At 38.3% G+C, this 14,566-nt stretch overlaps 1 protein-coding gene across 1 annotated transcript in view; it reads right to left on the minus strand.

Annotated features, from left to right (window-relative positions):
* Positions 1–9,375: 9,375 nt before the first annotated feature.
* Positions 9,376–14,566, minus strand: part of LURAP1L (leucine rich adaptor protein 1 like) — a 48,477-nt gene continuing 43,286 nt past the window's right edge. Inside the window, exon 2 of the mRNA XM_001145863.5 lies at positions 9,376–10,118. Coding sequence (XP_001145863.1) covers positions 9,744–10,118 — 375 coding nt within the window. The 3' untranslated portion in view covers positions 9,376–9,743. The remainder of the gene's footprint in view (positions 10,119–14,566) is intronic.

The following is a 14,566-nucleotide window of genomic DNA, read 5'->3' on the forward strand; positions in this document are numbered from 1 at the left end:
TTAGGTGAGTGCAAAGGTAATTGCTGTTTTTACATTGTTGGAATTTGCTGTTTGATATTGGAATACATTCTTAAATAAATGTGATTATGTTATACATAATTTTAACGGGCATTTCTCAGTTCATGTTTGTTTTGCTAATTACTTATTACTTGCTGTTTATTTTAAACTATGGAAATTATGTTAGACAAAAAGCAAATTAGAGCAATTTTCTTATTTGAGTTCAAAATGGGTCATAAAGCAGCAGAGACAACTTGCAACATCAACAACGCATTTGGCCCAGAAACTGCTAACGAACATACAGTGCAGTGGTGGTTCAAGAAGTTTCACAAAGGAGACGAGGGCCTTGAAGATGAGGAGCACAGTGACCGGCCATCGGAAATTGACAATGACCCATTGAAAGCATTCATCGAAGCTGATCCTCTTACAACTACATGAGAAGTTGCCAAAGAACTCAACGTCAACCATTCTATGGTCACGTGGCATTTGAAGTGAATTGGAAAGGTGAAAAAACTCGATAAGTGGGTGCTTCATGAGCTGAGTGAAAATCCAAAAAATCATTGTTTTGAAATGCCTTCTCTTATTCTATGCAACAAGGACGAATTATTTGTTGATCTGATTGTGACATGCAATGATTTTAATAGATTTTATACAACAACCAGCAATGACCAGCTCAGTGGTTGGACTGAAAAGAAGCTCCAAAGCACTTCCCAAAGCCAAATTTGCACCCAAAAAAGGTCATGGTAACTGTTTGGTGGTCTGCTGCCAGTCTGATCCACTACAGCTTTCTGAATCCTGGTGAAACCATTACATCTGAGATGTATGCTCAGCAAATCCATGAGATTCACCAACAACTGCAACACCTGCAGCTGGCATGGGTCAAGAAAAAGGGCCCTGATTCTTCTTAATGACAACACCCGATCACAAGTCACACAACCAACCCTTCAAAAGTGGAACGAATTGAGCTATGAATTTTGCCTCATCCACCATACATACCAGACCTCTCACCAACCGACTACCACTTCTCAAACATCTCGATAACTTTTTGCAGGGAAAATGCTTCCACAACCAGCAGGATGCAGAAAATGCTTTCCAAGAGTTCGTCGAATCTCAAAGCATGGATTTTTATGCTACAGAAATAAACAAACTTATTTCTCATTGGCAAAAATCTGTTGATTGTAATGGTTCCTATTTTGATTAATAAATATGTGTTTGAGCCTAGTTATGATAATGATTTCAAATTCACATCCGGAAAACACAATTACTTTTGCACTAACCTAATATGTGAAATATGAAGTAGAGTAGACTTTCAAAATTAGAAACACAAAGCTGGAATGGAAGAATGTGGAAATATTTGCATCGCTAAAAGAAAGAATGGATCACAGTGTTAATATAAAATTGAATTGTTCAACTTTAAATGAAACCAAATAATTCCAAGCTACCAAATAATGGCAACACCAGCAATTGGCAATTTGGATTTCTTCATAGCACTCCTAAGATAACAGTGGGTCACATATCAGATGTAATGGTAAAAATTATAAAAAACTTGTGGTGAAAACTGCATGTCGTTCGTTTTTCTGGTCCCCATTCCAGAGCAAAACCTCCAACTTGAATTCTTAAGACCTTCAAGACCTGTGAGTTCATATATGTTCCTCAACAAAATAGAAAACTCAAATAGAAAAAGAATAACATTTTTACTGTAATATTTTCATTTTTTCAAAATAGTGTTTAATGGACCCAACTTGTCTAACTTTGCAAATTCTCTGAAAGGCTCAAGCTTTTCACTTTTTCTAATTAGTCAGCCATCTTGGAACACACTACATGAGATTTCAGCCATTTTCATAGATCTACTGGTCTTGAGATTTGGGAGTATTCACATTGTGCCTGCCATGAACTCAAGTGGGAGACTTAGCCCTCAATTTGATGAGGACTTTCACTCTGAATGCTGGCAGATATTTTTGCCTAGAACCATGCCAATGAAATCTGCAAGGATTTTAGTATTTTAAAGTTCTATCAGTAGTACAAATTTGGAATAAGATAGAATCATGACAGATTTTTGATAAATTATTTTGAACATCTATTCAATCAAAATAATCTCTATGATAAATGATACATATGCTATAAATAGTATCTCCAGCCATCATTTTGTCACCTATTATTTTCTCACTGATTGATTTGACAAACCTAGTAGGAAAAAGTAGGTCAGGTACAGCTCCATTTTAAACTCTATTCCTAATAATATTGGCTTTGTTTTTGTATTCATAATAAATCTATCAAATAAGACATTATCATTTAACTGCTGTTATATTTGTAAGTGATCTAAAAGAAGAAAGTGACAGATTACATAAATATTTATTTCCTCTTTTTAAAACATAGCTTCAAGTGAAATTTGAGAGGGCAAATTAACAATGCTTTACAAAGTCTCCATGTCTAAAGAATTCTCTATGCACCTTCGTAGGTTTCCAGAAAGTAAATTAAAGAAAAGAAGCTGAATTTAGCATCGTGTCATCATTCTGAAGACCTGTTATTCTAAAGCATGTACTGTAAAGGTGAAAACTTGTTTTGCTTTTTAAAAAACGTCTCCATATCAATTAGCTGTATTAAGGTAACACTGAGGATGGAATAGAAACAACTGTATTTCGTTTGTTTAATTCACTGCTAGCACTGTGTGTTAACAGTACTAAAATGCAAGTTGCACTTTAAACATTTTTTTCCTGCAAGAGTTTACAACTGCCATAGGAAATACGGATGTGAAAATCTCAAAATATTGTTTAAGAATGGTTTATATAGACAGCTCAAAGTCAGCAAAGGTTTTCCAGAAACCTCTCTCAGATTTCTGCTTATAGTTTATTGGCCAAAACTTTGTCCTATGGCCATGGCTGGCAACTAGGGGGCTACGAATGTAACTATTTTATTTCTGCAGACTTTATGGAAGATATTTTCCAGAGAGATTGACAAGTTATTGGATTGGTCACACCATAGTATATATACTTAAATTATATGCACTATGATGAGCTAGTCTTAATTTCTTCCTTCTTAGCTATAAAACAGATTACTTGATTATTTATTATAATGATAATAACATAATGTATTAAGTGTTTCTGTGTGCTAGGTTATATTTTAAGCACTTTCTAAATATTAATTAATTCTCCATCAATTTTATGAGGCAGATTTCATTGTGTCCATTTTACAAATGAGAAAACTGAGGCACAAAGAAGCAAAGTTACTTATTCCAAAGTTACTTAACTCAAACACAGTCATGAGTGGTAAAACAGAGATACCCTGAACCCTAAGCCTTGATGGTTTATATTATTCCTTAATTGCAAGTTAATGATTATGCCATTTTACTTCTTAAATGTTGTTCTTTTACCTTTTCTATTGCATCACTTGTATTTAAACTAAAATAAATTATTTTTGTTTTGCATGAAAACATCTTGAGCCACTCATTCTATAATGCAAGTGTGGATCTGATGACTTTCTGAAGCTTAATTTACTGAAGCTTAATTTAGACACACAATGTGGCCATATTGTCTATCAAAGGTACAAGTTGCCCAAGAATGCCTCATTTCCCTTATTTGTACTATTCCACGTGTCCTCTAGCAGCCCTTCCACACCTAACAGCATGTAATCTTTGAATTTTAAAAAAAAAAACTAGAATTTTGAGGGTTTAGCAGAATATACATATATAATCATCTCAGTCCATTATTTTGTAATGAGCAAAATTTTCGGAGATTGATTGAGGGAGTCTTCACTAATACTTTTGCATAAAAATCACAAAAAATTTGCTTTTAGCAGAAGGCCAAGTGACAAGAAGCTGGAATGCATCAGCAATAAAAGAGTAAGGAATCTTCCTTTGCATGAGACTGAAAAAATGCGGAGTTGCTAGCTAGAAGTATATTTGATTTATAGGTGGATTTGGCTGATGTCAAAACAATTGTAGTAAATTACTCTGAGAATAATCTAAAACTTCAGGAAAGCATACATTTCCCTGTTGGTACAGGATCCTTCATTAATAAAGAATGAAATAATGCAGCCTCTGACAGTTTTTCCTCCCATATTGGAAAACAGACCCTGCAGACAGTGTTAATGACTTGAAAGAATGCAAACTTGGACAATATTTGGAATGTAACTAGCAAACAAATACAGGTAGATGTGAAACAGTCCCAGAGCTCTGATTTGACCCAACCAGGCCTTGGGTTACATAAAAATAATCCTCAATGATAGGTGAGAATATTTGAGTTTTAGTGTTTAATAGGAATTCTCTGCTAAATATTTGAACAATGATAGCAGTGATTACACAGAAACAGCATAAGATTGATATAGCAGTTCATGCTGAGAAATAGAAACTTCCCTGCTTGCATTCCTTGGCTCTGGCCTCTTCTTCTACCCTCATAGCCAGCAATATATCATTTTGCACTTCTTCACTTCTCTTCCATTCTCTCTCACTTTTTTACTCTGACTCTCCTACTTCTCTCTCATAAGGCCCACCCAGATAATCCAGGGTCATCTTTCCATCTCAAGATCCTTAACTCAATCACATCTGCAATGTCCCTTTTGCCATTTAACAGGTTCAAGAGATTAGGAAATGGACATATTTGGGGTGAGAGTGGAGACCATTATTCTTCCAATCAGAGAAACATACTAAACAGATGAGCTCTCAGAGGACAGGTTTCATACGTTCCTCATCTTCCTAACACCAGGACCTAGCACAGTTATTGCCTGGCACCTAAAAGGCACTCAGCAAATGTGTAATAATTGCTTTAATATGTGTAATAATTGTTTTAGTCAAAAAAGATTTACTTGGTATCTACTATGTGACAGATACTCTTCTGGGTTCTGAGGGATATGGCAGTGAACAAAATAAAGTTATTTCTCTCACAGACCTTTCATTCTAGTGTGGGGAGGCAGAGAGTGCACCCCAAAATGTTAGGTGCTGATAAGGGTTAGGAAGAAAAATAAGCCAGACTAAGGAAGATAAACAGTGCCAGGAGACTCTGGGAGAAGTCCTCTCAGACAAGCGGCCACTTGATTGGAGAACACAAAGAGCTAGGGTATCAAGACTTACACGTATTTAGGAGAATATTTCAGAAAGAGGAAATGAGAAATGCAAAGATTCTGAGGTAGGAACATGCTTGGATTTTGAGATTTGTAAGAACTAACAAGCAGGCAAATGAGGCTTCACAGTGAGAAAGGAGGGGAGTTGTACTAGATGAGGTCAGGCAGAAGGATGACAGATTGCACAGGGTTTGGTATTCCACAGTAAACATTTGGACTAAACCCTGAAGAGGATGGAAATTCATTACGGGGCTGAATAGGGGCTGGTAAAATCTGACTTGTGTCTTAGAAGATTACTCTGCTGTGTTGAACACGGACGGTAGGAAGGTAGGGATGGGAGGAAGGAAACAAGACAAGGCTATTGCAGTAGTTTCAGGGAGAAGTGATGGTGCTTGAATTGGAGTGATAGCATTGGTGTTGATGGTGAGAATCTGTAGCATTCTGGATATATTTCTTTTTTTTATTATACTTTAAGTTTTAGGGTACATGTGCATATTGTGCAGGTTAGTTACATATGTATACATGTGCCATGCTGGTGCGCTGCACCCACTAACTCGTCATCTAGCATTAGGTATATCTCCCGTTGCTATCCCTCCCGCCTCCCCCCACCCCACAACAGTCGCATTCTGGATATATTTCTAACATGTAACTCATATGATATGGATGTTGTGTAATGGAAAGAGAATAGTTAAGAATGACTTCAAGGTTTTGAACTGAAAAATTGATGAGTGGAGGCACCATTTACTACACTGGCAAGGATTTCAAAATGAGCAAAATTTCCATTTTGGATATGTTAGGATTGAGATGCTTGTCAGACATCAAATAGAGATGCTGCAGGGGCAGATGGACATGGGAGGCTGGAGTGCAGGGGACAGATTGGGGCTAGACACATACATTTAGAAATCTCAGCACATAGATGGCATTCAAAACTGTGAAACCGAATAGATTCCCCAGGGGAGAAATTTTGGAAGAGAATTGAGCCCAAGTACACTCTTGCCTTTGGAGGTCAGAAAAAATGAAGAGAAACCAGCAGTGGAGTCTGCAAACATGCAGGCATTGGGGAATGAAGGGAAAGTCTTGTCTTGGAAGAAAAATGAAGACATTCTTTCTAAAAGGAGTGATCAAATATGTCAACTGCTGTGAGATCAGTAAGATGAGGAGCTTGAAATAATCATTTATTTTGTTTTCCTTTATTTAATGTGTATTTATTTTTATTAGAGACAGGGTCTTGCTTTGTTGCTCAGGGTGGACTCAGACTCCTGGGCCCAAGTAATCCTTCCATCTCAGCTTCCTGAGTAGCTGAGAAAACAGGCATGTGCCACTATGCTAGGCTTAATAATCATTTGTTGGTTGTCAGGATGGCTCATGCCTGTAATCCCAGCAGTTTGGGAGGCAGAGGTGGAAGGATTACTTGAGTCCAGGAGTTTGAGACCAGCCTCGCAACATAGTGAAACCCCATCTTTACAAAAAATAAAAAATTAACCAGGTATGTTGGTGCATGCTTGTGGTCCCAGCTACTCTAGAGGCTGAGGCCGAAGGATTGCTTGAACCCTGGAGTTGGAGGCTGTAGTGAGCCATGATGGTGCCACTGTATTCTTCCTGGTGACACAGCGATACCTTGTCTCAACAAAACAAAACAAAATAAAAAAATATTTATTTTGTCATCATGGAGGTGATTGTGTTTCTTTTTTTTGTGTGTGTTTTTTTTTTTGAGAGGGAGTCTCACTCTGTTGCCCAGGCTGGAGTGCAGTGGCCTGATCTCGGCTCACTGCAAGCTCCACCTCCCGGGTTCACACCATTCTTCTGCCTCAGCCTCCCAAGTAGCTGGGACTACAGGAGCCTGCCACCACGCCTGGCTAATTTTTTTTGTATTTTTTGTAGAGACGGGGTTTCACTGTGTTAGCCAGGATGGTCTTGATCTCCTGACCTTGTGATCCGCCCACCTCGGCCTCCCAAAGTGTATGTGTTTTTATGAAGTTGTGGAAACAAATGCCTGGATGCAATTATTTGTGGGCTCCATGTACCTTTATAGTCCACCCACAGTAAATAATGTTTTTTGCATTTCCAAACATTGATGAATACTTAAAACTTTACACTATGTACTTTGGGGCTGGCTGGTAGTATAAACATTGTTTCCTTGAGGTTTAGTTAAGACTCCTAGGTTGGTCTTCCAGAGTTCCTTTATTTGCAAAACTCCAAAAATGTACTAGTTTTAACTTGTCTAAATTCCTTACATCTAATTATTTTCCATCCATTAAAAGACTAACAAGTCCATAAAAATTGAGAGATTAATGTAACTCAGGAAAATTCCATCTTCTCTGGGAAAACACAACTCAGTGTAGGCAGAATAGTTTAAAAAATACTATAACTTTTTACCCCTTTTCCTTCTGGTGCTGACAGAGATCAAATATCAAATGGTCCAGGTCAGAGATTAGTTATGGGGATTCTTCAGTTAAAAATGAGGCACTCCTATGCACTCACTCTCTTGAGACCAATGAATATGTTAACAGTTAGTGTTGCTTAAATGTTTATTGCCTTCCTTTTAGTAAAATCAATTATTAAAAAATTGTTGGCTTAGATGTGATTCCATATATCTAAATGGTGGAATCTTTATTTGCTATCTTGCAAAAAATATTGGAATTAATGTAAAGCATATAAAATATTGAAACTCATAAAGCCAAAAACATTCTCAAGTGTTCTGCCAATGTTCATTATAGTTTCCTTAAAATACAGTATATAAATGAAAACTATTCCAGACACTTCTCCCAGGTTATACTCTTGTGCTTTTTGCTTTCCTTTCTCCAGAGGGAAAATTTATAGAGGGCATGGGGTGGCCATATAGCAGGGGAAGCGGGTTGCACGAGAAGAATGTAACAGAAATTTACCAGATTGTATTCACGATCTGAAACTGATCTGAGAACAGAAATGGCCTTTCATGTGCATGGCTTGTTCAAGGCAAAGGGTAGGTTTTAAAGAAGTTAGAATTTGCCTTTGATGCCTCACACTCTTGCAGCCTGCCACTTCTTTGTAGTTGAGGATATTCTCCTTGCAAGGTTGTGGACATATGGTTACATATTTCATTATCTTCTGTTTGAAATTGGTTGGTTACATTTTTAATTTTTGTTATGAGCTTACATTTGCTTTCTCATTCCCATTTTATTATTTAACATCAATAATTACCAAAGAGGTTATTGAGTGTTATTGTTAGGAATAAGACAGATGCAAGTTTAAATCCTAGCTTTGACACTTACTGGGAGACTTGTCTCAGTGGCCTGCCTTCTATGTGCCTCAATTTCCTCAAACATAGGATGATGACAGTCCTCACATTATGAGATTGTTGTGATGAGGATTATATCAAGCGACTTATGGGAAAAGATCAGTGCAAAATATAAGCCCTGATATATTTTAATTAGAAATTGAATAATACATGCCTTGGAAATAAACAATAATAAATTCAACATGTGTAGTAAATATATAATAACAAAGGAAATTTGGGTGAAACATTTCTCAGTTATAAGAAGGAAGATTTTTTGATTTGTGTTATAGAGTGTTTAGTCCGGAAACATTTATCATTACAAAGAACAGCATGAAATCTTAATTAGATTCCCTCACTAGGAGTTATCAAGATAAAAGAAATGCAGAGGATTAATAACATTATATTTAAAGTAAATATGCACTGTCTATGTGCGTTAAATATTCCATTTCAGAAAACTTAGAGATTATTTATTTATACTAGGATGAATGTGTATCATATTAGACTTCTTAAATGAATAACAATTCTGCTTTAGGGAAGCAGTAGTAGGCTGCTGATAGTAGGCTATCAGGATATTTATCTGTCTTTCTATCCATTGGCTTGTATGCATCTAAGTATTTATACATCCTATCAGAATCACAAAATACATACAAGTAAATGCCAACAAAATCTCAAAATGCAATTAAATTTAGGACATTTTTGCCTTGAATGGCCTCCATACTTAATCTCAATTATTCTTTGAAATTTGGGAGAATAATACATTTTATTACACAAACAAACATATGATTTGAGTTAGAATCACTGATGACAAAATGTTAATCTAAAGTACCGACACAAGGGTGAGTTGGTTGAACAGAATGTGTATAGTTGGGGACTTTCAGATGATTGTCATGTGGGCGTGTGTGACTAACAGTATGGTTGATTATACACTAGAATGTTGTGGCCTAGAAATAATGCCTAATTTTGTTCCAAGCATTTTGTTCAACCTGATATGCAAACAGTAATATATCTCAATATCTTCTGGAAGATGAAACCTTAAGTCATTTAAGGACACAAGCAGCAACATTAACTGTTATCAGACTTTGGTTTATTGTAAAATTTAGCAAAGTTTTTCTTGTAATCCCTGACCCATTGCTCTGAAAACAAAAGCAAAAACATAATTATTGCTTATTCTTTTCCCCCTACTTTGTTTGTGCTACTGTAAAAGAAGGGAGAAAATCATTGTAATAAATAAAAAATAGAGATGTAACAGAGAAAAATAAATCAGCTCAGATGAGAAGTATTAGGAGCAACAGAAATACCATTAAGCAGTTTCAAAATCAGCTTCTTTTAAAAAGGTCATCTTATTAAAATAAAAATCACACCAAAAATATAGCAGCGGAGAAGAAGGATAAATACAAGTTAATTGCACACCAGTCCCATGCAAAAAACTGTGTCACTAGCCAAAGCAGTAGTATTCAGAATCCAATTTAGGACGCTTGTGTAGTGCCTGTGAGTCCTCTATTAGGGAGCTGTCACTGAATTGGTCCAAGTCTGAAGGGGTCTGATGGCCTGGGACATCATCCGCCAACGTGTCCAGATAACTTCCCACGGAAATGCCATCCAGCCCATCACTGCCATCGTGTAGGCTGTTGTAGCTGCCACGTAAGGAGGTGCTCTGACTCTCCAACAAACTGCACAGGCTGCCACTGAGGCTGCTGCCTCTGCTGGTAATGGTTGCTTTTTCTTCGATCATCCACTTGATGGACTCGATGCTCTCATTGATTACAAGCAACTGGCGCATGAGCCTGACGTCTGTGGCTCTGAGGTTAACCTATGGACAAAGAGAGAAGAAAGATATTCCAGTCATTTTACACTCTCGAAAGGCCTCAAATTCATTTGGGGACTGTCTGCTGCAGTTCAGAATTTTAAATTCACAGAATAAAATATAAGTGGACTGGTTCTCAGGAACTTTTTGATAATTGCTGACTGAAGGTAGGAGTTATAATAAAAAAAACTCACTTCGTGCCAGATGCATCAGGCTCCAAAAGGCACAATAAAATCCCTGCTGCATCCCTGACCCTAACCAAGTGGCCTGAACATATCATACTGAATGGCAGGTTCTCTACTACAAAATTTATTTTCTCTTTGGCCAGATTAAGTTTATTAATGTTTACGTTGGCTTATATACGTGGGTCCTGAGGGGTGGGGAGAAAAGGAAGGTGAACAAATTAAGGAGTCATCCTCAGCATCGTAGAAGCCTCTAAAAGCCTCTGATTATAGAGTGATAATGTGCCAAGCACCATCATAAAAGTTCAGCATTCATTAGCAAAATCTAATAACACTGTATGACAGGTATTATTATTTTTGTCTTCATTTTACACATGAAGAAAAATAAATCTATAGAAAAGAGTTAAGAGTACAAAAAAGACCTGTATTCTTTGTGACTATATCAACATAGACAGTGCTGAATAATGCTTTTACTTTTAAGAACAAAATTGCTCTAATATTCCCTGAATGCAAAGGATGGGTGATACACTAGGCTGATCCAATTTATGAGACGAAGTGTACAAATATTTCTGTATATCTGACTATTTGTTTCAGATATATCAGGGGCACCCCAATCAAAAGTGGGATACCAGATGTTGGGAAGGTCTGAGAATTCCCTTATGTGCCTTCTAGGTGTGTGGTCCTTTTTTTGGGGGTGGGGGGGACGGAGTCTCGCTCTGTCGCCCAGGCTGGCGTGCAGTGGCGGAATCTCGGCTCACTGCAAGCTCCGCCTCCTGAGTTCACTCCATTCTCCTGCCTCAGCCTCCTGAGCAGCTGGGACTACAGGCGCCCGCCACCACGCCCGGCTAATTTTTGTATTTTTAGTAGAGACGGGGTTTCACCATGTTGGCCAGGATGGTCTCAAACTCTTGACCGCGTGATCCGCCCACCTCCGCCTCCCAAAGTGCTGGGATTACAGGCGTGAGCCACTGCTCCCGGCAGGTGTGTGGTCCTTCTGATAGCTCTAAGTTACTTCAGGGATATCTATCTCCACAGCCACAAAGCAGGGTCTCTTTGCAGGTCCCACAGTTTACTGTAAACATTTGCTAATATCAAGAGGTGGTGTCTGGGGAGGTGGTGCTGTAAGAACTCCCATGATTGTTCTGTTGGAACAGAAGAGATATGGCTCGAGTACAGAGCCTGGCAGGACCATGTTTGGCCACTAGAGGTCCTAGTCACATTCTCTGTGGTTTGTTTGCTTGTTTGTTTTTTGAGACAGTCTCACTCTATTGCCCAGGCTGGAGTGCAGTGGCTCAATCTTGGCTCACTGCAACCTCCGCCTCCTGGGTTCAAATTATTCTCCTGCCTCAGCCTCCTGAGTAGCTGGGATTACAGGCACGCAACACCATGTCCAGCTAATTTTTAGTATTTTTAGTGGAGACGGGGTTTCACCATGCTGGCCAGGCTGGTCTTGAACTCCTGACCTCGTGATCTGCCCTCCTCAGCCTCCCAAAGTTCTGAGATTACAAGCATGAGCCACCACGTCCGGCCTTCTCTATGGTTTAAAAACCGATTTCTGTCCCTCCAGTTGGGTTACTAACCCAAAAGTCTGGGTCATGCTAATTCTTTCTTTAGGATCCAGAGCTAATTCAGATTTATGTCCGTTTCTGGAATTATCAGACATTCATTCTTGGATGACTCAAACTGTAAGGAAGAAAAGAGCGAATTGTCCTCAAAAGTATTCATTTGTATTGTAAAAATTTTTCTGTATGAGGAGTTAATCCATAACTGAAGAGGAACTTTGGATTGAGGGAACATGATGAACAAACATTAGGAGAGATGGAATTTCCATTAATAACTGCAAGAGATGCAAGATTGTACAGGTTTCGAAAGAATAAAAATATATCTATGAATACAAAAAACATAAAGTACAATTTAAAATCCCTTAATTTTGCTGGAATATTGAAGTGACTTGAGTCACTTCATCTTCTCTGAACAAAGCACTAAAAATAAATTGCACAGGAAGTAACAAAGAAAATTACTTTTCACTGAGACGTTCATGAACAGAAGGATGTGAACTTAGCCTTGAGATGCCCCTCTATTTGTTGGGGTGTCTCAATAACCTTGCAATGACTTTATGTTGAGGAAGGAGGTTTCTGACAGTCTTTATGTTTAAATTCCTCCGCACACCCTATGAGCCAGGAAGACAATGGTCAAGTTACAAGTAATATAACAAATATTTATAAATCACCAACAATTTGCCTAGGTCCACTGAGCAGCCCAGAAAAATCAATATCAGTCAAACTTTTGCAAAATCATTCAGCAGGCATCTGTAGCTGATAAAACATGCTGGCCCCTTATAAGCCATGGCAGAATATCAATCTGACCATTTCCCAATAGCCACCCAAATAAATCATGGCTGCATTTATTCACATCTCCACCCTCTCCCATGAAAATGTTCCAGCCCATTCCCAGCTCTGGGCATGCTCCTCTGTCATTCCCCATTCTTGAAAAACTTCACTCTCTTCCTCTCCAAATACTCCCCATTCTTCAAGTCATACTTCTCTCATCAAGCACTACTTGAGGGCTCCAGCCTCCTCTGCTGGCCTGCTTCACCACTACCGTCCTGTTAGCTTATCTCCTAACATAGCTTAACTTTGTACTGTCATATACTGCCAATGATTGTCTTTTAGCAATTTCAACTAGGCTGTGAGCTCCTTAAAGAAAGAAGCCATGTCTCACATTTCTTCCATATCTTAAGGTCTGTCCTAAGCATTGCTTGATTTTTGGAAATAGTCATAATTGGTTGATTTTGGGAAATAGCCATAATTTTAGGAATTGTGAAAGTTTAGCTCTTAAGACAGTAGTAATACACGTTCCTAACAACTATGCCACCAGGGGTTAAAACATACTTAGAATACATTTTTTTGTCAGCAATTTTTGTCTGACTTACACAGTGGCTGCATCAAGTACAAGTTTTTCAGTTTTATTAAGCAATAAGAAGAAAAGAGGAGTGGACTATGAAGTAACAAAAGCTTCCTTTGACCATGAAATGACTTATTTAAATAAGAAAATCTTTTTTTTTTTTTTTACTGGAAGCAAAACATTCACAGGCCATTGAACTACTGTTGGGGAAAAAAACGACACAAGCAAGTCAGTTAGAACGTGTTGATCTGGTTGATAATGATTATAGATTCAACTATGTCTAACCCTGTGTCCTCCCGGGAGAGAGTAAACAGCTTCCCACCGTGGGAGCGCTGGGCACGTCAGTTCACACGCTGGCAGGTCCATTACCAGGAGCTCCAGGCACAGAGAGTCCTGGGCTGGCCCAGCTGCTGCACTCTGCTTTCTCCAAGCACCAAGGTGCAGTTATGCTACCGATGACCCTTGAAAGTATGAGCAATTCACCAAACAACTAAATCACAATGACTCTTCTGTCTCTAGTACCTGCCCCGCCTTTCCTCACTGTTATTCATTTCAGTCTTAATGAAGTCTAGCCATCAATTAAAAACAGAGTAGCCTTGCCCTTGCAGCATGAAACTGTGTGGTTCCTTCTGTTGGAGTCTTATAAGGTCCCTCAACTTGACTCTGAGGATACTGAGAGTTGAGATCTCCTAAAGGTCTGAGTTTAAATGTCACCTCCTAGGAGAACCTGATTCCTGATCAATCATAATATGCAATACCCATGCCTAGATTAATATTACATTTCCATGTATATTTCCTTCTTCATATTTATGACTAGTTGAAATCATAATCTTTCTAATGGATTTACTTATTATTTTCTCTTCCCCCCATGAGCATGGAAGCACCACAGAGTGCTTGGGTCTTGATCTTTCCTGGTCACCACTCTATGCCAAAACCTGGAAGAGTATCTCACACAAGTAGGTGCTGAATTAGTACCTGTCCAACATCTGAATAAGAAACTTTGCTTCAGATTGGATTGTCTGTTGGAATCTCGGGTTTTGCTGTGGGTCAGTAATATGTGACTTGAGAGGGAAAAAAAAGTAGCTTCGGGAAAGAACATTTCAATATTGAAGCATTCCCAGCAGATAATCCCTTCTATTCCTTCTCCAGATTCAAACACCGAGTAACTGGTGTGAGGTTATTCCTAGCTTAAATTTACAGAATATGAGATAGTATCTCTAAAAGGAAGTGGACTTCAAGGTGTGAGTCACACTCCAAACATTATTCTATTTGTTCAGAGGTGATAACCGGTACTAGCACAGCATGGGTGTTCTGTAAACATTTGGCAAAATGAACTGAACAAAGGGAACAAACAACCAGGACATGTAC

The sequence above is a fragment of the Pan troglodytes genome, chromosome 11, assembly GCF_028858775.2.
Source record: "Pan troglodytes isolate AG18354 chromosome 11, NHGRI_mPanTro3-v2.0_pri, whole genome shotgun sequence".
Taxonomy (NCBI): Eukaryota; Metazoa; Chordata; class Mammalia; order Primates; family Hominidae; genus Pan; species Pan troglodytes.